Raw genomic sequence first — 24,596 nt, forward strand, 5'->3', positions numbered from 1 at the left:
TTGCTCTATTTTGATTTTTATAATAAACCTAAGTCGCTGCAGTAATCTTTTTCATCACCTGACAAACTCATCAAAATGGAGTTTGAACATTTTATTGTGTATATTCCTTTTATAAGAGTTTTTATCTTGAAAACATTGTGCTTGCTGCTTTTCCAATTTAGGGGCTTTGGGGTAACTGAGGTAAAAAAAAAAAAAAAAAAAAAAACTGTATGGCTTTATTTTTCCATTCCTCAACTAGAAACGGTAACCAGAACTCCAGCCAGGTAAAAGTAGCTAGCAAGGTTCACAGCAAACTGCAATTAACGTCACAGATTAGGGGTATTATACTCCAGAGTATGCTAAATGACTCAGAAAAGAATTTCGAGTACCAGTTTCAAAATACTAATTAATATTGTCCAAAGAACAGATTCCTCCTCTTGAGGCGCGTCTTCCGGAGCATAAGCGTGCTTCTGACTTGGGTCTGTGCCGTCTGAGGAGTAAGCGGGCTCACCAAGTGGGTACTGATCGATTGTTTTATCATAATATACTTTCATTTCAAATTCGCTCTCATGGTGAGATGGGTGTCCATAGATCCCTATTCCCACAGGGCGTTGAAAATGTGCTGGTATAAAAACAATGTCCTGGCCACAAGTGACTGACTGTAACTCATAGTCATCGAAACTCGGATGGAGGGTGCTGTCGGATACGTACAGGTCTGCATCTCCTTTTAAGCTCTGCATCTTAAGAATGATCTTTCCCTCATGATTTAACCTCAAGTAACTATAATTCCCAGCTCCTATCTGACCCTGAACAACATGCAGAAGGATCCATTCTTCTGGGACTTCCTCCTCTTCAGAGCAGTTCGCTAAGGACAAGGCCTGCGATGCCAGAAGCATCAGCAGAGCTCTCCTCCAGGGAGCTGCTGTCCTCCGGGGAGCGGCCATGGCTGGAGGGCTCAGCTCATGGGCTTCATCTGTCAGTGCTCTGTGGGTAAAACCACAGGTGACACGCTTAGCCACGGTGCCTGCCTCCACGGGCCCCCGCCAAGCCGGCCGGGGGCGTCTCCGGGCCCCGGGAGTCTTCAAGCCGGGCGAATCCATTTCGGGCCCACCCCGGGGCCCCCGCCACCAGCCAGGGAGGGGGACAGCAGGGGAGAGGAGAGGAGAGCAGGAGACGGGAGGGGACAGCAGGGGAGAGGAGAGGAGCGGGAGGGGACAGCAGGGGAGAGGAGAGCGCAGGAGAGGAGGGGAGCGCAGGGAAGGGAAGAGGGGAAAGGAGAGAGGAGGGAAGGGCCGCCGAGCCTCCCCCAACAGCGCGGCGTCCACCAGGCGCCAGGCAGGGCCGCCATCGCACCTCCCGGACTCACCACCGCTCCCCGCAGGGCGCCGCGCGGCCCCACGAGCATCCGGACCCGGGCCCGGGCCAGGCCGGAGGAGGCGGAAGTGAGGTCGTGACCTGGAAGTGAGACAATGCGGAAGCGAGGAGCCTCTCGGAAGTGAGAACTGCCCGGAAGGGAGGTGCCAGACGGAAGTGAGGCAGATACGGGATCTAGCTGCAGCTTGGCTATCGCGAGAATGGCGAAGGGTGCGCGGTCGCTAAGGGCTGTGGCTTCGTAACCATAGCGACGCGGACGCGGACTGGGCGGAAGGGCCTGGGATCCTGGAGAGGGCGCCGAGCCCAGGCGGCACCTCACCAGACAGAACCTGACTGCGGGTGAGGGACGCGTCTGCCCGCACGCGGGGTCCGGCACCGGTTCTCTGCTCCCCTGTATGAGCGCCCGGGTCCCCGTCCCCCCACACACGAGAGACTGCGGGTCCCCGTCCCCCCCACACACGAGAGACTCCGGGTCCCCGTCCCCCCACACACGAGAGACTGCGGGTCCCCGTCCCCCCCACACACGAGAGACTCCGGGTCCCCGTCCCCCCACACACGAGAGACTGCGGGTCCCCGTCCCCCCCACACACGAGAGACTCCGGGTCCCCGTCCCCCCACACACGAGAGACTCCGGGTCCCCGTCCCCCCACACACGAGAGACTCCGGGTCCCCGTCCCCCCACACACGACAGACTCCGGGTCCCCGTCTCCCCACACACGAGAGACTCCGGGTCCCCGTCCCCCCACACACGAGAGACTCCGGGTCCCCGTCCCCCCACACACGAGAGACTCCGGGTCCCCGTCCCCCCACACACGACAGACTCCGGGTCCCCGTCCCCCCACACACGAGAGACTCCGGGTCCCCGTCCCCCCACACACGACAGACTCCGGGTCCCCGTCCCCCCACACACGAGAGACTCTGGGTCCCCGTCCCCCCAACACACGAGGGACTCCGGGTCCCCGTCCCCCCACACACGAGAGACTCCGGGTCCCCGTCCCCCCACACACGAGAGACTCCGGGTCCCCGTCCCCCCACACACGAGAGACTCCGGGTCCCCGTCCCCCCACACACGAGAGACTCCGGGTCCCCGTCCCCCCACACACGACAGACTCCGGGTCCCCGTCTCCCCACACACGAGAGACTCCGGGTCCCCGTCCCCCCACACACGAGAGACTCCGGGTCCCCGTCCCCCCACACACGACAGACTCCGGGTCCCCGTCCCCCCACACACGAGAGACTCCGGGTCCCCGTCCCCCCACACACGAGAGACTCCGGGTCCCCGTCCCCCCACACACGAGAGACTCCGGGTCCCCGTCCCCCCACACACGAGAGACTCCGGGTCCCCGTCCCCCCACACACGAGAGACTCCGGGTCCCCGTCCCCTCACACACGAGAGACTCCGGGTCCCCGTCCCCCCACACACGACAGACTCCGGGTCCCCGTCCCCCCACACACGACAGACTCCGGGTCCCCGTCCCCTCACACACGAGAGACTCCGGGTCCCCGTCCCCCCACACACGACAGACTCCGGGTCCCCGTCCCCCCACACACGAGAGACTCCGGGTCCCCGTCCCCCCACACACGACAGACTCCGGGTCCCCGTCCCCCCACACACGACAGACTCCGGGTCCCCGTCTCCCCACACGAGAGACTCCGGGTCCCCGTCCCCCCACACACGAGAGACTCCGGGTCCCCGTCCCCCCACACACGAGAGACTCCGGGTCCCCGTCCCCCCACACACGAGAGACTCCGGGTCCCCGTCCCCCCACACACGAGAGACTCCGGGTCCCCGTCCCCCCACACACGAGAGACTCCGGGTCCCCGTCCCCCCACACACGAGAGACTCCGGGTCCCCGTCCCCCCACACACGACAGACTCCGGGTCCCCGTCCCCCCACACACGACAGACTCCGGGTCCCCGTCTCCCCACACGAGAGACTCCGGGTCCCCGTCCCCCCACACACGAGAGACTCCGGGTCCCCGTCCCCCCACACACGAGAGACTCCGGGTCCCCGTCCCCCCACACACGAGAGACTCCGGGTCCCCGTCCCCCAACACACGAGAGACTCCGGGTCCCCGTCCCCCAACACACGAGAGACTCCGGGTCCCCGTCCCCCCACACACGAGAGACTCCGGGTCCCCGTCCCCCCACACACGAGAGACTCCGGGTCCCCGTCCCCCCACACACGACAGACTCCGGGTCCCCGTCCCCCCACACACGAGAGACTCCGGGTCCCCGTCCCCCAACACATGAGAGACTCCGGGTCCCCGTCCCCCAACACATGAGAGACTCCGGGTCCCCGTCCCCCAACACACGAGAGACTCCGGGTCCCCGTCCCCCAACACATGAGAGACTCCGGGTCCCCGTCCCCCCCATGCAGGAGAGACTCCGGGTCCCCGTCCCCCCCATGCAGGAGAGACTCCGGGTCCCCGTCCCCCCCATGCAGGAGAGACTCCGGGTCCCCGTCCCCCCCATGCAGGAGAGACTCCGGGTCCCCGTCCCCCCCATGCAGGAGAGACTCCGGGTCCCCGTCCCCCCCATACAGGAGAGACTCCGGGTCCCCGTCCCCCCCATACAGGAGAGACTCCGGGTCCCCGTCCCCCCCATGCAGGAGAGACTCTGGGTCCCTGTACCACGCCCCCAGCCGGGTCCTGTCCGCAGGGGAGAGTCTGGCCCGCTGTGCCTGGAGTCAGGCAGGAGGGCTGCGTGTGAGGGTCCCGGCCGCGGTTTGTTTCTTTCAAGAACTGGGCAATTTGTGAAATGCTCCTTAAGGAAGCGTCACAATGGAGCTATATTTAGATTCGGGGGTTATTTTGTTAAAGTTTCTTTCCTCTAATGTCCTTTTGGAAAGCTTTTGTTCTCACTACTCACCTGTTGCTGCTGCCCTGGGCAGAACTCAGCCACACGGTTGCACCTAATTGCACGGGAAGGTAAGAACTGTAGTCCAGACGGAAAGGGAAGTGGGTTAGTGAAAAATGAGAAGCAGCTGCCATAGTCTCTCTTCTGGTGACCAGACACCTGTTTTGCTCTTGGTGCCACATGGACAACACACTCACTTCTCCCAAGGGACACACCTGGCCGGGGTGCCCAGCGCGACGTGGAGCTCCCCCAGGGTTGCAGTTGGGGATCCTGGTGGTCCAGAGGCCTGTGAAATAAACAGACTCTTTGCTCCCCCGACGAAAATACAATGGTTCCGTGCGACCAGGGTTATAGTGACAGAATCTCCTTCTCAGGAACGGGAGACACCTAGCAGACACAGTCACAGCAGTTTTGAAATTCTGCTGGGGTGGAGATGGAAGGACTTTCCCATTGGGACCCTGACTCTGCTACCTGGGAGGAATTCCCTGAAGCCCTGGGTTAGGGTTAGGCCTTTTCCCGCCATGGCCTCATCTGAAGTGGCCAGTGAGGATGCCATCCTAGGGGGCTGCCGCAGTCCCTTCCTGGAGCCATGAGGATGGGGACCCAGAGATGACCAGTCTTGAGCCGTCAGTGGGTCTTTATTCCTTGCTTGATATTTAAATGGCCTCATCCTTCCCATAAGAGTGTGGCGGCCTCTGGTCTGTGTGTATCTCGTCAGCCGTGTGTGCCAGTGACGCCACCATTGTCCTTCCTATGTCTCCCTTTCCAGCCCGACTCTGTTCTTTTTGTGCCTTTGCTCTTCTGGGTGCTGTATACCCTGAGCATATGTGGAACTCCGGGCTTGAGTGGGAAGGTAACCATCCTTGGCCTGATCGTTGCTGCCCTCTGACCCTCTCTCGGCATCTCGGGGCACTCGGGTTTCCCAGCCCCGCAGCCCTCAGGCTCATGCACGACACTTTCTATTCCCATCCATTTCTGCTTGCGCGCTGGGCAGTTCTCTGAGCCCATTGTGTTGGTTACGAACTTTTCCAATCATTTCCCGTAGGGTCGCACAATCAGTAAGTGTCTGGTTGGTTTTCCAGGCTGTCACAAGATAGAGTTTAACCTAATGCTTTCTCACTGCCTAACGTGAGTCCTGAGCTTTCAGCCTCCTGAACTGTTTCCACACCCACCACTCAGCCACTGGGCAGCGTCTGTGGTGTCGCTGGAGCCTCCTACATCAAGGTTCTGAGTCAGTCACAGGCCGTTGGAAGTGAAGAGTCTCCTTCTTGCTTAGGCAAAAGTCCAACCCAGTCTTCCTGGTCACCCCCACCCGGTGACCAGGTACCTTCTGCTGTGGCCCCTCTTCCCTGGAGCCCTCTGCCTGCCACGGGGCAGGAGAGTGGGGGGCCATGCGCGGGCTGTGACAGGACCAAGCCTGCGTGTCCTGTGAGGGGTGTGCCTTCCTGACCAGAACTCCAGAGAGGCTGCAGATGTGTCTACGCTGCGCTCCTCGTGGCTCCAGAGAGGAAGCAGAAAGGGCTTGGTGAGGAACTGTGATGGTGGTAGAAAGAAAAGCAAATGTTTTAACATATAAAAACAGATTTTGCACAAGAACCAGATTTTAGGAACCATCAGACCTCTGCGTAAAGGGGTTGGGTTGGGGGTGGACTAGCAACCTCTAGCTCACAGGCTGGGTGTGTGTGTGTTCCCTGACAATCCTTCTCCTGGCACAGACACACACACACCTGTCTGTGCCACGTTGCCATGAAGCAGGCAGGGTAGGTGTCACAGCTGAGAGCGATGAAGGCTCAGGGCTTCCTCCTGCAGGTGACCTGTGTGTCCCAGCAAACACACCTTTCCTTCCCTCCCTGATTCTGAAGTCACTGTGTCTGTGAACACTTGACTCTAGCAAGCCCCTGGGTGTGACATTCTTTATCTATTACACCTGTATCAGAAAATTAAAGCACATCCATATTTTGTCTTTATTCTGGAAATAATTCCAGTGATAGCAGATGTTGGATGTCAGGATCTTTTTTCTTTGTTTGTTTGTTTGTTTCTGCTTTTGTTTTTAAGACACATGAAGGTGTGGTATCCTTGAGGCCATGAGACAGGTCTCTAGGTCTTCAGAGATTGTCTTTCTCCTCGGACCTAGGACTTTCCACTTCAACCCCGCACTGTCCACTGCTAGTCCCATTCGGATGGGACACCTCTTTATATGTGTGCACGTGCATGTGTTTATGTGTGCAAATACGTGTGTGCATGGGTATGTATGTGCATGTCTGCATGAAATATTCATGTGTGCGAATGTACACACGTGTTTGTGCATGTGCATGCATGGATGTGTTTGGTCTCTTACCCCAGGAATAGCCACACCTTAACTTCTTCCTCATAAGCTGGACTGTCTTGTTCTTCCCAAGACCTTCTGGCACCACCTCACCCCTGGGCCGCCGTGGACTCTGCACCTCTGTCTTGCTGCCAGTTGCTTGTTCTTGTCTTACTTTAGGGTTCTGTCCCTATAAGACACGGATCTCTGTGTAGATGGGCACAGGGTATTGTGACTTCATTCCTATAAGTTTTCATTTTGTAGGCACTTGTATTAGTTTGTTAACACTGCTGCACAAACTACTGCAAATCTGGTGGCTTAAAACAACATGAATCTGTTGTATTACAGTTCTGGAAATCAGAAGTCCAAAATGGGTGTCACTGGGCTAGAATCAAGGTGTGGGTGGGGCTGGCTCCCCTGGAGGCTCTGCAGGGAGTCCCCTTCTTGCCTTATCTGGTGCCTAGAGCCTGCCAAGTTCCTGGCCCAGGCTCCTTGTTCTGTGTTCAGAGCCAGTGACGGTGGCCGGTGGAGTCTGACAATGTGGCCTTATCATTCCGACGGAGTCTCCTCTCTCTTCTGGGACGTGTAAGGAAGGTAGCTGCCCTGAGCTCACAAGGACAACCCAGGGAAATCTCTGTTCTGTAGTCCCTTGGCCATGTCACCAATGTCCCCACGGACATCTTTGGGGGTATTACTCTGCCTGCCACGGTACTGTGGATATTTAGACTCTAAAGCACCCTGTTTAGCTCCTTTTATGTAATCAGTGCAAAAGGGCAACACCAAGGTGCTCTGCAATAATGTAGAAATGAGAGAAACAGTGTGACCTGCTTCCTGAGTGCGACCCTCTAAAATTTGCACTCTGTGGATTGGAGAAGAGATGTCTGTTATTTTCAGAGTTGTTTGAGAGAAATTTTGGTTGAAAGCCTAGAGAAATCCACAATTGAAGTTTCAGCATTTGATTTCACATGTTTAAAAACAGAATTTATGCCCCCTACCCCCACCTGTTCTTCCCCATCTCGGTAAATAGTATTTCTCCTTGTTCAGGCTGAAAAATGGAGTCATTTTTGATTCCTCTAATTCTTATCCGTCCTAACTCACTAGCCCACTGTCTGTGTCTACACTGGGGCAGCCCTGATCTCAGGCTCTCCTGGCAGCAGGAATATCACCTGTCCTGCCCCACCTGTCCTGCATGCTCCCCATCCCCACGGCCCTGCAGCCCCACCATGCCGTCCCTGCACCTTGCCCTTTGCCCTCTTCTTGCCTGGGCACGTCTGACCTCAGACCTCCTCCTGGTGTGAATATCGTGGCCACCTGACTTTCTCACTGTGGTCTCAGCTAAGGCAGGCCCTGCTCCGGCCTCACTCCTCTCTGCCCTACTTCCTTCTTTTATTTTCTTCATAACCCTCCTCCATGGAACAAATGCTTGCTCTCAGTCATGTGCCAGACACTGTTCTAGGCATGGAAAAGAAAACATTGAATTATGGAGGCAAAGTCCTGCCCCCGTGGAGTTTAAAATCCCGTGGGGAGACAGTGCACAGGCGCTGACGCATGCGTCTGCACAGGCCGAGGGTCAGCCTTGGCGCCTGGTGCTGAGACCCCAGTCTTGACAGACCATGATTAGGTTGGAATCACACCCAGTGCTGCCTACAGGGTGGATTGACTGGAAATGAAGTGCTTCTTTTAAATCGCATCTTTAAATACTTACATTAGAGGCAGTTAGTTTTAAATTGTATTTTCATTCAGAGTCAGAGGCAGCAGAAACTATTATATTTCCTAGAGAAATTAAAAAAAAAAAAACAAATCAAAAATAAAAGCTCAGACAGACAAAACCAGATTACTTCTATTCAAAGAAAGTGCAGTCTCTTTCCCAGCCTCAACATGGTGTTCACGCGTCACGGGAGATTCCCTAGTTAGCACTCTCTTGAATGCCGACCGCGTGAAAGTCAGTGAGTGTGGAAAAGTGCCACAGACGCAGACTGAGCCGGGCTGCCAATATGTGCCCTCTGGTAGCTAGAAGAGAGGATGCTGCATGTTCCCAACACAAAGAAATGGTAAATGTTTGAGATGACGGGGGTGCCTATCACCCTGATCTGATCATGGCACATCGTGTTGCAATGTCATTATGTAGGGGTATGTCACTATGTATCCCTTAATATGTACAGTTATTATGTCATTTAATATGTACAGTTATGTCAGTTAAAAAAATCAAGCCTAAAAAATGCTACTGTCTCATAGGATTGATGTGAGTAAGACCCATATATCAAATCAGTGCCTAGCATTATAAATGCTTAATTGTGAAAGTGTAACATGAATATTTTTAAAATTCCCTGGAAACAAATTTTAAACACTGCAAACTTCTCTTCCCAAATTAATAACTCTCTAAGTAACATAACAGATGAGCCAGGATATATTTACCATGTACAGTGCCAAAATACAGTCTATTTTTCTTTGTCAAAATTAGTAGTAGGGAGAATACTTTTTGTCATGGCAATGGAAAAGAAGCCAAACTCTGTAAAATAATTTTAAAGAGAATTATTCTGAGCTAAATTTGAGGACCATGTCCCAGAGCCACATCCAAAAGGCTTGAGCAAGTGGACTCGCTGGGGTTGGGTTACAGTTTGGTTTTATACATTTCAGGGAGACAGGGGTTACAGGTAAAGTCATAAATCAATACGTGGAAGGCATACATTGGTTTGGCCCCAAAAGGTGGGCCATTTCAAAGGGAGGCTTACAGGTTATAGGTGGATTTAAAGACTCTTTGGCTTGTAATGTGTTAAAGACATGAAGCTTTGTCTAAAGGCTTGCAATGATTTAAGATAAGGGAGTCTGTTAATCAGAGACAAGCCACCAGACATATTTGTTGTGTAAATTGAGGACCTGCAGGTATGTCTTGTATACCTTTCGGCCTGTCAATGAGTTACAAAAGGACATTTCCAAGAAGGGAAGAAGGCATGATGAGGCATGACTGACCCTGCCCCCTGCTCATGGCCAGCAAGTTAGTTTTAGGGTATACCTTGGCCAGGAGGGAGTCCATTCAGTCACCGGGTGGTGGTGGGACGTCAGATTTTATTTTAGTGCACAGTGAAGTATCCTTAAATCAGGTGTCTGGAATTCTGTCTGGATGACTTGCTGCAAGGACTAAAAGGGCTCGCAAGTATCACTATGCTCACGGTTACAGCTTCTTGGAGTGAGAGGACACAGATTGAAGTTAGCAAAGGAAAAGGCAGTCAGTGTGGAGACACCACCTGGGGAGTCTCACTATTGTGGGGCTTTTTACACAATGGTCTCAAACAGCTAACTATTGCCAGGTGTACGTTTGGCAAATAGGTTATTATTGGGAAAATATTATTTAGGAAGGTATTTTAATGAGCATGGTTCAGAACATTCTGTGGGTGCTTTATTAACAGATATGAGCTTAATATCATTTGCTTTAAAGTTTTTCAGAGTTAGTGGTTATCCAGCAAATTTGGGTCTTACAACTCATATGACCAAGCAGATTTGACATTATTTTCTAAGGTCTTTTTGTGGTCTCACCTGGTGGCCCCTGTTGGCTTCTCTCATGTGGAGGGATGGCCCCGTGTTCAGTGCAGGGCCCTGTTAGGACACGCAGATTCCGGAGCAGGTGTCACAAGGTCTCAGTGTGGCTGTGAGTTCAGTGTACAGGTTTGCTTTCTGTGGGGAAAAGAAGAGCTGCCCCTGGGCGCTTGTTTGGGAACAATCCCTGGGTGTCTGGTGTGGATATCAACTGGCACTGGGTTGCAAAGCAATGTCCACGGAGGCTTACCTCTTCCCTGCGTATTTGGATTTTGCAGGAGGATCTATCTCCAGGGCTTCCTGTGCATGTTTGTCATCTGCCTTTGGGGAGTATTTTCCATTCGCGTAGTCAGCTAGTGCTGAATGCCTGTTGGGGATTAGGTGCCAGGGAAGAGGAGTGAGAAACACACACAGCTTTGGCTTTCCCAGAGCTAGACGTTAATCAGGTATAAATTATTAATACACACCTGTGTCTGTCTATTTGTGTGTGTGTGCGTGGTCTCACGTGTGTAGATAGTGCTGTCTGTAATTACCAGTTGTGATAAAAGTTAAGAAGGAAATGTGCAGGGGCCGTGCGAGTCTGCACCGGGCAACTGAAATAACAGAGTGGTCTGGGGTCCTGGTCGTGGCTGCTTCTCCGGATGCTGACGGGTGTGCAGGAGCCGGTTCTGCCTGTGCCGCCCCAGCTGCTGGCAGACGGGGAGTCAGGAACTGCGAACTCTGACCCGGTTTTGACCAGAAACCCTTACTTTAGCATTTATAAATGGAACCCGGGTGCTTCCACTGACTAGCGTTATCACTTACTAACCTCTTTGGTTTGGTTTTGTTTTTCACCTGTAAAATGGGGGGGGAAGTGATCTGACATTTAAAGGTTTATTGTAAGAGTGATATAGTCTAAATAGTGAGACACACAAACCTACATGTTAGTGTCCATGAAAGGGATTTTTAAACCACAAATTGGCATGGAAATGCTGTTATTTGCAAAGCATGCTGCTAAATTCTATATTCTTGTGCAATACAAGGGTATATCGAAAAAAAGACAAAATTTAATCACAAGTTGATGAGTGCATTATTAAAATTTTTAAAACTATACTTTTGATATATTATTTCTTCCATCTGTTAAGAAGTTTTGTGCTTCTGGGAAGCAGTGGGTGGGTGTGATCAGCTTCGTTTCATCCCTTCAGGACACACCTGCCTGGCACCTGCTGCTCTAAAGTCATAAAGTCTACAGAGCAAGTCACAGTTGTTTTGAGACATTGAGCTGTTTTTCATATGACACTCACCGTATCTCGGCAAATGCAAAATAAGTAAGTAAAACTCAAATTGTGAATTGGAGATGTGTGCTTTAAAATATTTAACATATGCTTTTATTTTGCTTTTCTTCAAATATTGAGACTTTTTGAGCTTTTAAAAATCACCTCTTATTTATTATAACAGAGAACATTTGTTCTATGGGAGATCATTGAATATACAAGGTCTCTAACTGTATTTGGAGAACCTTATCAATTATATTACCCCACTTGCCTGGTAACTTGGCTTTATAAATGCCAACAATGCTTTATAAAAGTAAGGGTTTCTAATCAAATCTCTTATTGAAAATGCTTACTGACTTCTTCTGAATTATTTTTTGATAGATAATCTGAAGGAGTCCATTTCATTTGTCTTACTAAATCATGACCTCCACACCTGCACGCAGGGAATGGTTACAGCTACCCCATCACAGCACAGAGGCAGAACTCGGTGATTACTCACGCTCTGAACATCAGACCGCTCAGTTAGGTGCCTGAGAGGCATAAAGGAGAATGTCCACTGGGTGAATTGGAAGCCCACAGTGCCCCTTCTCTTTCTGCAACCCTGTCTGAGCCAGTGTCCTCCAGACAGAGCATCCCGCCAGGCAGTCTGACTGGGGCTCCACGGCTCACCGCCTCTGAAGGGTGGGAAGTGCCGAGGGGCGTGGAGAGGGCGGCTAGGAAGGGGTCTCAGGGGCCTCTGCTGAGCCCTGGGGAATGGTAAGAGCTTGAGGAGGAATGGACGGTATGGACGGGACACATCCTGAGGCAAGAGAGGCTCTGCTGCATTGTCAGGGGCAGGAGAATGTCATGGTGGTGGGGCAGCAGCAGAGGAGGAAGACCCTGCTGAGGTGGAAGGAGACAGAGGTCAGTGTGCGGGGCCTCCTCAGAGCCAGCCTGGTGACCACGCGGTGGGCCTTGGAATCCATGGCCTCATGGCGGCTGGATGGTGGGTCCCAGCCCATGGCTCTGCCAGAGCCCACGGCTGGGCCTTCGGTGCATCTGTTGCCTGCAGTGGGGTGGGGGGTGGAGGGGACTCCGGGACGACCCCAGGCCTACTGCCATGCATATCTGAAGTGAGTACCTTTATGAAGTTATTAAGTGTAGAGTGGGAGAAAGATCTGAAATACTTATTTTTATCCATGTTTCATTAACTTATGCTTTAGGAGACATAGCCAGTGAGTCACTGATTACATAACCTGTGGTAACTTAACTCTAATAATATAGAATGTTGTGAAATGGTTGAATAAATCCCAGGTTGGTTGTAGGAGATCTGGATTTATATTGCAGTTTCCACTGACTAATTTGCCGTGGTCAATTTAGAAAATCACCTGTGTCTCAGTCACTGACAATCGCAGTTGGTTTCAGTGACCAGCTTTTGAACACTGTACTCAGTACTGACGCCATACCAGTGCCTCGGCGATTGTCCTGTGATTCTTACCTTTGCAAGGGGATTGTTCTTATGGGACAGTTGTGGAAGCAGACCAGTGAGTCTAAGAAAAGGCTGTTGACGGGCATCGTGGGGTTTGAATCAAGATCTGTTTACTTGGAAAGCCCATGGGAGGGACGGGGCAGTCATGGATGTGCAACATCCAGGATTTCTCCTCTTCCCTTTTACTGAGGGTGGAGGAGGTGAATAGGTAGGTGTCATGAGGTATGATGCGAGGAGTGTGTGTGTGGGCGAGTGATCATGTTAGTGACTGTGAATAGATGATATACCTGTAGTCATCTTACATGTACTTTGTGTTCGCAGATTGAAGATGGAAAAACCCCAAGAGAGTTTCTCAACTAACGATGGTCGTGTAAGTGATATAGTCACAGAAAAGTTCGTGGTGGAATCCAAGGAGTCTGCCTCTCACGTTCAGCTCGCCTGCAGCATGCGGTACTGCGCTTTCCCTCTGCACGGAAACGGACTCTGCATACGGAGCACCCAGAACCCTTCTGATCAGGTATTTAACAAGTTCTGTGTCCAGTGTCGTTCCCCATGTCCTGGATGCTGTTTGGGTATTGCTCTCTGTGCACTCAGCTACCAACTATGTGAGAAAAATGTGGATAAAACAAAAACATATTAAGTGTTTATTTTTAGAAAACAAATGGCCTGGAGTTCCTTAATTTTTTTAAAAAAATATATTTCATCAATTAAACATGAGTAAGAAAAGGTTCATCTTACAATCAAGACTCCTACATTCAGATCTCCAGCTTGACGTTTCTCACCTAAGTACGAAATACTCAGAAAAAAGTGTTCTTCATATTAAGTGCACGTTGTAATGACTGTGACTCGGTGCTTCCTCTCCATCAGTTAGTGCCCGTTCTCTCTCACCAAGGCAACTTCTGATACCAGAGGCTGGTTTTGCTTACTTTTGCTTGAACCTTATGTAAATGGGATGATACATTGTGCATTCTTTTGTGCTAGTTTCTTTGATTGGCCATTGCATTTGTGAGAGTCACCCATGTTGTTCATTTTCACTGCTGCATGGTATTTCGTAGAACAGATGGGTTGTACTCTGTCCTGCCATGTGGAATGACGTCCTACACTGAGCTGCATGGAGTCACATGGTACAGATAGGCCACAATCTGTCTGTTCTTCTGTTGGTAGATAATTGATTTATTTCAGTTTTTTAGTTGCCACAAACATTCTTTTATGTGTCTCTTTTTTTTTTTTTTTGAGACAGAGTCTCACTCTGTTTCCCTGGCTAGAGTGCCGTGGTGTCAGCCCAGCTCACAGCAACCTCAAACTACTGGGCTCAAGCGATCCTACTGCCTCAGCCTCCCACGTAGCTGGGACTACAGGCATGTGCCACCATGCCCGGCTAATTTTTTCTATATATTTTTAGTTGGCCAATTAATTTCTTTCTATTTTTATTAGAGACAGGGTCTCGCTCTTGCTCAGACTGGTTTCGAATTCCTGACCTTGAGGGATCCTCCTGCCTCGGCCTCCCAGAGTGCTAGGATTACCAGCATGAGCCACTGCGCCTGGCCCTTTTATGTGTCTTTTGGTGCACACATGTGCAACTGCTGACTTATAGGGGATGTGTATTACAGTTCACGGTTGAATGACAGGCATCTGAACTGCACAGGTACACTTATACGTGGATTTTTTTTTTCAAGCAAATGTGGATCAAACATACAGTATTTTTCAGATAAGAAACCCATATATAAAGAGTGCTGACTTTCTGTCAGCAGGTTGCACAGGACCAACTGTGGGAGTTGATGTGCACAGATCTTATGATACGCAAGGGTTCGTGAAACCTGGCCTCTGCACACACTGGGGGACGGCTGTCTTTAGTAGATACTGCCAAGCAGAGTTCCAAAGTGCTTGTACCAATGCATATTTCTTCAAATGATGTATAAGGGTTCCAGCTGATCCACATCCTCACCTACACTTGCTGCTTTTAATTTTAGCCCTTCTGGCGGGTGTCGTGGTACCTGATTATAATTTGCAATTCCATGATGATTAATGAGGTTTAACACCTTTTTGCCCATTTAGTAGCCATTTAGATGTTCTCTTTGTGAGGTATGTGTTCAAGTTTCTTGCCTTTTTTCTATTGGGTTATCTGTATTTTTCCTATTGATTTGAAGGAATTCTGTGTATGTTATAAATATAAGCTTTTTGTCAATTTAGATTAGTTTGCATTTTCTAGTTTTATGTAAATGAAATCATATACTAGTTACTCTTTTAAAAATGTTTAAATTGACATAATAGTTGCACATATTTGGGGGTATGTGTGATATTTGATACATATATAATGTGTAATGATCAAATCAGAGTAATTGTGATATCCGTCACCTTAAACATTTACTTTTTCTTAGAGTTGGGAACAATACAATTCTTCTCTTCTAGCTATTTTGAAATATAGAATAAATTATTACTAGCTATAGTTTACCTACTGTACTATCAAATACCAGAATTTATTCCCTCTATATGATTGCATTTTTGTACCCCCAAACCAACTTCTCTGCATCCTCCCGCCTCCCCGCCCAGTCCCGCCTCCCCGCCCAACCCTGTAACCATCATCCTACTCTCCACTTCAACGAGAGCCACTTCTTTATCTTCCATGTACCGTAAGACCCTGTCGTGTTTGTTTTTCTGTGCCTGTGTTATTAGTTTTTTAACATAGTGACCTCCAGTTCCACCCACGTTGCTGCAAATGACAGGATTTTATTCTTCTGTATGGCTGAACAACCTTCCACTGTGTATATACCACGTTTTCTTCCTCTATTCTTCTGTTGTTGGACACTTGGGTTGATTCCATATCTTGGCTATTGTGAATAGGGCTATAGTCAACACGGGCTTGCAGATACCACTTTGATACACGGATTTCCTTTCTTTTGGATGTATGCCCAGCAGTGGGATGGCTGGATCATGTGGTGGTTCTATTTGCAGTTTTCTGAGGAACCTCCACATTGTTCTCTGCAGTGGCTGTGCGGATTGACACTCCCCCAACAGTGTGTGAGGATCCCCTTTCTCCACATCCTTGCCAGCATTCATTATATTTTTTCAGTCTTTTTATTAATAAATAATAATAGCCATCCTAATAGGGTGAGATCATATCTTATTGTGGTTTTAATTTGCATTTCTCTGATAATTAGTGATATTGAACAGTTTTCATATACCTATTGGCCATTTGTATGTCATCTTTTCAGAAATGTCTATTTCATCTTTTGCCCATTTTTAAATTCATTTTTCTGCTATTGAGTTGAGTTACTCATATAGTCTGGTTATTAATCCCCTGTCAGATGGATAGTTTGCGAATATTTTCTCCCATTCTGTGGGTTGTCTTTTCACTTTTCTGATTGTTTTCTTTGCTGTACAGAAGTGTTTTTAATGTGATATAATCCCATTTGTCTATTTTGGTTTTGTTGCCTGTGCTTTTGAGGTCTTGCCCAAAAAACCCTTGCCCAGATCAATGTCCTTTAGTGTTTCCCCAGTTTTCTTTTAGTAGTTGTATACTTTCAGGTCTTACATTTAAGTCTTTAATCCATTTTGAGTGAATTTTTTATGCATTGTTAAAGATGAGGGTCTAGTTTAATTCTTCTGCATATGGAATCCAGTTTTCCCAGAACCATTTATTAAAGAGATTGCACTTTCCCTGGTGCATGTTCTTGGTGCCTTTATCAAAAATGAGTTGGCTATAAGAGCAGGGCTTTATTTCTGGGTTCTCTATTCTATTCCATTAGTCTATGTTTCTGTTTTATGTGAGTACCATGCTGTTTTGGTTACTATAGCTTTGTAATATTATTTGAAATGAGGTAGTGTGATGCCCCCAGGTTTGTTCTTTTTGCTCAGGATTTCTTTAGCTGAGGTCTTTTTTAGTTACCTATGAATTTTAAGATTATTTTTTCTATCTTTGTGAAGAATGTCATTAGCATTTTGAAAGGAACTCCATTGACTCTGTAGATCACTTTGGGTAGTATAGACATTTTAACAATATTCATTCTTCTAATCCATGAGCATGGGATACATTTTCATTTTTTTGTGTCTTCCATTTCTTTTATCAGTGTTTTATAGTTTTCTCTGTAGATCTTTTACTTTTTGGTTAAATTTATTCCTAAAGATTTTATCTTTAGGAATATTTTTTTTTAGCCCTTGTAAATGGGATTGCTTTCTTGATTTCCTTTTCTTTTTTAGATGGATTGCTGTTAGCATATATAAATGCTACTCATTTTTTTATATTGACTTTGTATCTTGTAACTTCACTGAATTTGTTTATCAGTTCTAAGAGTCCTTTGGGTTAGGACTTCAGGTTTCTCCCTATATAGGGTTATGCCATCCACAAACAAGGATAATTTGGCTTTTTCCTTTCTAATTTGGATGCCCTTTATTTCTTCCTCTTGCCTAATTGCTCTGGTTAGGTCTTCTAGTACTATGTTGCATAACAGTGGTGACAGTGGACATTCTTGTCTTAGTCCAAATCTTAGTGGAAAGGGTTTCATTTTCTCCCCATTCAATGTTATATGTGGGCTTCTCATATATGGCCTTTACAGTGTTGAGGGATGTCCCTTTTATACCCAATTTATTGAGAGTTTTTATCATGAAGGCATGTTGAATTTTACTGAATGCTTTTGTAGCAACTATAGAAATGATCATATGGTTTTTGTCCTTGCTTCTGCTGATGTGTCATTCATCACATTTATCAGTTTGTGTATACTGAACCATCTCATCCTCTTGTTAACTCCTGCCTTATTGTGTTGCTTATTCTTCAAGTTTCACCTCAGCTGTGACCTCTTCTGCATGTATTGGAGACATGATGCACATCTGTTTAATTAAGAAATAACAAAATGGTAGAATGAGGGAACCTGCATCATTTTATCCGTGTTTGACAGTGAGTAGGAGTGAAATGTTCACTTGAGAGAATATGTAGCAGTACACAAGCAGGAATTTTAATGAATAAATTCAAAATGAATATACAGGATAAATATATTTGAAAAATTCAATCTATTCAATTTCTTAGGTTTGAGGTTTTGTTGTGCTCTTTTATTTTTAAAATATTATCTATAATATGTGATATTTTTGTTTTTTGTTAATTTTCTCAGTTTCTAATCCTACAAGGACACCATCAGTCCATTACCGCCATAGCTTTCGGAAATGCGGTGGATCCTCCGCTTGTACTGTGCTCTGCGTCACAGGATTACGTTGTCGTGTGGGACCTGGAAGAATGCAGGGAGAGAGTGCTTCAAGGTAAATGGAAACTTAAAACATATTTTTAAAAATGCACAAGGGAACAACTCATCCTCAAGTCTACTAGGTCACACCGGGGCCTTGGAATGATTTTTTGCTTCCTCAACCCAAAGCAGGCATTCTACCTGGGTATTTCGTGTGGAAGCAACCCAAGCCCCCATACATGCTGACCTTTGTTTGTGGTAAACTGATATTATGGGCTCATTAGTTTTAATCTTATGTAATTTCTTATTTTTAAAATGGAATTTTGTGTAAACCCTAAAACATGTAGGCAAGTTGAAATATTCTTTCCTTACGTGACAAGTCTTCCTTGAGCACATATTTCAGGCTGGAGACACACAGCCCCAGCCCCTGTGGAATTTACAACTTAGAGCTTGAGACTGATAGAAAAACCATGTGAGCTGGAAGGTGAATGGTTGTAAATTGTGGGACTTGCAGTGGACAAAGCAAATAAGGTGTTGGCAGAGAGAACAGGGTGGGAAGCATTTTATGTAAGGAGATCTCTGGGAGTGACTTTGGATGAACATGAGGAGGGGTTGGACGGGGAAGGGGGTGTTGTGTGTTGGGGTGGGGCATGTGTGGAGGGTGCGTGTCTTGTCCACGGGTCCAGGCTGTGGACACCTGGCTGTGGACTTGTCCATGCTGCCCATCGCAGGCCACATGAGGAGCGCTTGCTATTGCTCGCTGGCTGGGAGCTGCTTGGGTGGCTCCACTTGTAGCGGGGGTCCTGGGGACAGCTTTGTTCCACACACTTTTCGCCTGGGACTGGGCTGGCTGGGGTCCTGGAGGGCACAGCAGCCCCCAGGCCGAGGCTCAGATGGGCACCCCTCCCTCCTGGTTCCCCGATGTTGGCCAGAGCAACCATGTGGCTCAGCCTGGACCTGGGGTGGACACGAGGGAGACACAGAATGTGGATGTGATGCTGGCAGAAGGTGACGAACCGACACCTGTGGTGACACTCATTCTAGGGCTGATCCCTCGAGGGACTGTCGTGGGCACACTGTTGGGAAAGGTGCTGTGTTTAAGGTGGAGCCCAGACGACCGCGCCGTTGCCGTGTGTGCTGGAAACAAAATACTCCTGCTGGGTGTCGAGGTAAGGCCGAGTTCACATGCGCAGTTGCTGGAGCCAAGAGCCACGGGACCCTGCACGCCTTTTTTCTGCCCTCCTTTTAACTTTTCTGCCCTTATTTATAGACAATATTTTAAGTGTAGCATATTTTTATAAATATGTTAGGGACAACAAAGGAAAACATATCTTTATCTTGCAATTGGAAAGCCACTAGAATCAGGTGCTGTTTTTTATATAAATCATAAAAACTTTATGTGCAATCTGAGTATCAGGGATGACCACAAACACGTTCAGTAAAACATTCACTTCTCGGGTATTCTCCTACCGTAGTGATCTCTTCAAAACCCTCATAGCATGGCACTTCTGTTTATCTCTTTTATCAAAATTTGTTTGACATCAATAACTAGACTTTTCTTGTGTATTTCTTAATCGGGATTAGTTTAATAAACATGTTTTAAATCTCCTGTTTGACTGGAGCTGGTGCACTTCGCCTATGGCAACACCAAGTGCTGGAAGGAGGAAGTGGGGTTACTGGGGATTTGGGGGACCTTTTTGTTCCCTCTGGATTCCTGCTCTGCTTGATTCTTGAGACTTGTTTGGGGATTATCGAAAGCCTGGCAAGATGTCTTGGCTTCAGTTAGCAGAGCTGTTTGCCTGCTATAGCTTTCCTTGCTGTAGCCCCTCTAAACATTTAGGTTGGGAAAAGTGCTTTGTATAAAATATTAATTAATTATTATGGGTCTAGTGTATGGTAGGAATTTTGGGGATACTTTTTTGTGTTGAAACGATTTTTGGCCTAATTGTAGAAATTAAGGCTCACAAATAAAAACGTTCACATCGTAAGTTAAGCCACAGAGGAGGGGGTGTGCCTCGGAGGGAGGTGGAGAGGCTTTAGTCATCTCTGCTGAATAGTCTGCGGAAGTCTCCTGGATAAGTTGGTATTTGAGCCGTAAATATTTGAAACGTTTTATTGTAAACACCTTGTGGTGGTTAAATGGATTAGCATTAGGCTACCTCACCATATATAACTAAACTAACCATTAAAATGAAAAGAATTTAACACTGTTATGTTGGGAAAAGTAAAATCAAAATGAATTAGGGAGATATGGAGTGTGTGGAGTGAGGAACGGTGCCCCAGAGAGAGCAAACGATTGTTTTACTTTGCAAAGAGAGAGCAAAGCTTGTTTTACTTTGGTAACTGTGACAAAGAGTAGATGCTGAAGGAGACGAACACAGGGCAGATCCATTGTGATTGACAGGGAAAGGGAAGGGACAGAAGGGAAGAGAAAGGTGGAGAATGAAGGTTGAAGCACCCGTTCTGCTGAGTCCTGGCAGCAGAAACAGCCTCAGGACAGCGTGCAAGATGTGGGCAGGAGGAAGACAGGAAGTCCTGAGGAGGTACCTGCTTCCTAACTTGCTTAGGGTCGGCTTTTACAATTGCTGGCAAAGTGGCCTGTGATTGCATAGGTTCCCCTTTTAGCCCAGGCATCTTTATTTTAAAGTCTAGGTTTATATATAGCTAGTTCCAAATTTGGAAGCAGGAATAATATAAAATTATTTTCTGTGATATACATATAACTTGCTGATGATAAGAATTACCAGGAAGTTCAATGACTGCCTTCCTTCCCAAATTGTCTCAGAATTCATCTGTACTGGCCGAGCTGGAGGGCCACCTGGGTCCAGTGACTGCGGTGGAATTCTGTCCCTGGCAAGCAAATACCATCATCTCAGTGTCTGAGGACAGAAGCTTTAAGGTAAGGGGATGGACGTTAGACTGTTTTTAGATGTAACAGGTGCTTTGGAAAAATATCTGTGGGCACATTGATGCAGTGGCTTTTGGTCTATGGTCACTGCCACATAAGTGGTTCTATTTCTGCCACAATTCTATAAGATGACTATTGTCCTGATTTTGATATAAAAATGAAGCAGTGATGTTTTGGCTGGGGTCACTGGGCCGAAGAGCTGGGCTTGGATCTTGTAGGACAAGCCTTTGGCCTCCCACTTTCCCAAACCTGAATCCAAGGGCCTAGGAGAACAACAGCATTAACTTATATCCACAGTATTTCCCAGGGACCCAGAGCAGAAGAACCAGTCTTTACCATTAGTGATTCAATCAGAACTAAATTCAGCTTTAAAAGAAAATAAATTAAAATGCAAGTTCAGTTCCCATCCATCTGACACCTGAGTGTGCACCTGTGCCTTAGGGTGTGGACCTGTCACATAAGTGCACCCATGAGGGTCAGGGTGTGGATCTGCCACGTGAGTGCACCCCTTAGGGTCAGGGTGTGGATCTGCCACGTGAGTGCACCCATGAGGGTCAGGGTGTGGATCTGCCACGTGAGTGCACCCCTGAGGGTCAGGGTGTGGACCACCTCCATTTAATTTACACTTCTAGCTTGGAAGTGTTGAATACATGCCTAGGAAGTGTTTCTAACTTGTCTTATTTTTGTGTTTTCCAATTTTTTTAAATCCATAGGTGGTTATTTTGGAAGTGTTAGTTTTATTCTAAATGATTATGACATCTTCTATTGTGTTCTACAATTTCATCATATATGTTTATTGTATTATTTTCTGTTTTAGATAATCATTTACATTGATTAATATATATTAGGTAGAAATTGTTATTTTGAACTAACAAAAGCTTGAGCTTTTGCAATACTGGCAACATTTTTATAAAACTCTTCTGAAGAATCTTATGTTTGTCCAAAGGTCTGGGACTGTTGTACAGGATCGTTAATATACACGTCATCCGTGTTAACAGGTAAATTTAAACACTGTTCGCATTCGCATAACCACATGCCGCTGGTGTGCAGTTGCTGTTCCCTGAGGTGGAGCTGTGCAGCGCAGGTGCATCTAGCGCAGACGGTCCCTCTCAGCGGTGTCCATGAACACAGATGCAGGATCATACGATACGTTAAGCAGTGTTAGGAGATTTCTTTGGTGCTGGCCTTGGAGCAGAGGGGTTGCCACTAGTGACACCCCTGAGCATATCTTGCCTGCCACTCCTATCTGTCTCCCTCACAATCATGGGACAGGTTTCCTGGCATTTATTTTGCTCCTCTTGTGTGCACATTCTCATTTCCTAGGACAAGAGGAAATTAGAATAAGATAGTTCTTTCTTAAGATGAGGAACATGAAAATGTCCCTCAAAGATTACACAGACACCTCAGTGACCTGGTAAAGTGATTATTATATTTTCTCAAAGACTTAACATTCTTTCTGAGTTAATTTATCTCTGTGTGGACTGGTATTTTAGCAACTTGAATATATTGCTTTATCTCAGGGATAAAGCACTTTCTTGGAAGGATGTTGAAAATATTTTTCTGAAACAAATTATGTGGGATTATTATTTGACTATCAAGAACAACTGTACACTTGATCTTTGGTTTATTTAAAAGATTATTTTTTGATATCCATTTATCTTTCCAAATTCTTGACAGTTTAGAGAAAGTTTTAAATGAAATGACATTCTAGGCAACAAATATTTAGAAAACAAGACATCCATTTAGTTGTTGTTTTCATCACTAAGTCCATAATATTATTATTTCTGGCTGGCTCAGGAGTCACTATATTGCTATTGTCATGTCCCAGGTTGTAGAGCTGCTGGAGGTGACGGTGCAGGGTGTGGTGTGAACTTGTTCCCAGTGTCGTGTCCCAGGCTGTAGAGCTGCTGGAGGTGACGGTGCAGGGTGTGGTGTGAACTTGTTCCCAGTGTCGTGTCCCAGGTTGTAGAGTTGCTGGAGGTGACGGTGCAGGGTGTGGTGCGAACCTGTCTCCAGTGTCGTGTCCCACGTTGTAGAGCTGCTGGAGGTGACGGTGCAGGGTGTGGTGTGAACAGTGTCCCCAGTGTCGTGTCCCCAGTTGTAGAGCTGCTGGAGGTGATAGTGCAGGGGTGGGGTGTGAACACTGTCCCCAGTGTCATGTCCCAGGTTGTAGAGCTGCTGGAGGTGATGGTGCAGGGTGTGGTGTGAACAGTGTCCCCAGTGTCATGTCCCAGGTTGTAGAGCTGCTGGAGGTGACGGTGCAGGGTGGGGTGTGAACAGTGTCCCCAGTGTCGTGTCCCAGGTTGTAGAGCTTCTGGAGGTGACGGTGCAGGGTGTGGTATGAACAGTGTCCCCAGTGTCGTGTCCCAGGTTGTAGAGCTGCTGGAGGTGACGGTGCAGGGTGTGGTGTGAACAGTGTCCCCAATGTCGTGTCCCAGGTTGTAGAGCTGCTGGAGGTGACAGTGCAGGGTGTGGTGTGAACACTGTCCCCAATGTCGTGTCCCAGGTTGTAGAGCTTCTGGAGGTGACGGTGCAGGGTGTGGTATGAACAGTGTCCCCAATGTCTTGTCCCAGGTTGTAGAGCTGCTGGAGGTGACAGTGCAGGGTGTGGTATGAACAGTGTCCCCAATGTCGTGTCCCAGGTTGTAGAGCTGCTGGAGGTGACGGTGCAGGGTGTGGTGTGAACAGTGTCCCAGTGTCATGTCCCCGGTTGTAGAGCTGCTGGAGGTGATGGTGCAGGGTGTGGTATGAACAGTGTCCCCAGTGTCGTGTCCCAGGTTGTAGAGCTTCTGGAGGTGACGGTGCAGGGTGTGGTATGAACAGTGTCCCCAATGTCGTGTTCCAGGTTGTAGAGCTGCTGGAGGTGACAGTGCAGGGGTGGGGTGTGAACAGTGTCCCCAGTGTCGTGTCCCAGGTTGTAGAGCTGCTGGAGGTGACGGTGCAGGGTGTGGTGTGAATAGTGTCTCCAGTGTCGTGTCCCAGGTTGTAGAGCTGCTGGAGGTGACGGTGCAGGGTGTGGTATGAACAGTGTCCCCAATGTCTTGTCCCAGGTTGTAGAGCTGCTGGAGGTGACGGTGCAGGGTGTGGTATGAACACTGTCCCCAGTGTCGTGTCCGAGGTTGTAGAGCTGCTGGAGGTGACGGTGCAGGGTGTGGTATGAACAGTGTCCCCAGTGTCGTGTCCCAGGTTGTAGAGCTGCTGGAGGTGACGGTGCAGGGTGTGGTGTGAACAGTGTCCTCAGTGTCATGTCCCAGGTTGTAGAGCTTCTGGAGGTGACAGTGCTGGGGTGTGGTGTGAACACACCAGGCTTTCTGTGAGTCAGGTGGGAAGTTATGTCAGGAGTCCCTGCCAGCCACTAGGGTTTTCTTTCTTTTTTTTTTTTTTTAGGGTTTTCTTTTTGACATTACATTCCTGGCTTCCATCATCCCTTTGTAGTTTTCAAGATTTGTATTCTCTTACAGTTTTTACTTTTTGATAAAGAAATTATTTTGGAAAAGTACAAAGTTCCCTAAAATAAATACCATGAAACAAATTCTAACTCTCATCTTACAAGATAAATATTCTCATGTTCCTTTTGACAGCATATCCTCTTCTCAGTTTATTCATCGACACAGAGAGTAGGCAACTTGTGACCGGCTGTGCTGACGGCCAGGTAAGGGAGCCACCGTTCAATTCCAGTTTGCAAACGTTAGTATAAGTGAACATGAGCACAAAGGGTCTTTGATTTCATATTACTTTGTATTTT

General features: G+C 47.9%; 2 protein-coding genes across 3 annotated transcripts in view; one reads left to right on the forward strand and one right to left on the reverse strand.

The window, feature by feature from the left end:
• Nucleotides 1-76: 76 nt before the first annotated feature.
• On the reverse strand, nucleotides 77-1,479 carry C5H6orf120 (chromosome 5 C6orf120 homolog). 2 transcript variants are annotated; one of them, XM_012782535.2, is made up of 2 exons: nucleotides 1,346-1,479; nucleotides 77-963 (listed from the first exon to the last, which is right to left on the reverse strand). In XM_012782535.2, the coding sequence occupies exon 2, from the start codon at nucleotides 921-923 to the stop codon at nucleotides 348-350; it is 576 nt and encodes a 191-aa protein (XP_012637989.1). In that variant the 5' UTR covers nucleotides 924-963; nucleotides 1,346-1,479; the 3' UTR covers nucleotides 77-347. The 2 variants fall into 2 exon arrangements, with proteins under 2 accessions (XP_012637989.1, XP_012637990.1); XM_012782536.3 differs by having other exon boundaries at nucleotides 1,333-1,402.
• Nucleotides 1,480-10,346: 8,867 nt separating this feature from the next.
• Nucleotides 10,347-24,596, forward strand: part of WDR27 (WD repeat domain 27) — a 168,349-nt gene continuing 154,099 nt past the window's right edge. The window contains exons 1-7 of the mRNA XM_020287313.2: nucleotides 10,347-11,358; nucleotides 13,094-13,289; nucleotides 17,875-18,019; nucleotides 18,988-19,112; nucleotides 20,729-20,842; nucleotides 21,798-21,849; nucleotides 24,433-24,503. Of these exons, the coding sequence (XP_020142902.2) occupies nucleotides 11,324-11,358; nucleotides 13,094-13,289; nucleotides 17,875-18,019; nucleotides 18,988-19,112; nucleotides 20,729-20,842; nucleotides 21,798-21,849; nucleotides 24,433-24,503 (738 nt within the window). The 5' untranslated portion in view covers nucleotides 10,347-11,323. The remainder of the gene's footprint in view (nucleotides 11,359-13,093; nucleotides 13,290-17,874; nucleotides 18,020-18,987; nucleotides 19,113-20,728; nucleotides 20,843-21,797; nucleotides 21,850-24,432; nucleotides 24,504-24,596) is intronic.

Source organism: Microcebus murinus, chromosome 5 (assembly GCF_040939455.1).
Source record: "Microcebus murinus isolate Inina chromosome 5, M.murinus_Inina_mat1.0, whole genome shotgun sequence".
NCBI lineage: Eukaryota > Metazoa > Chordata > Mammalia > Primates > Cheirogaleidae > Microcebus > Microcebus murinus.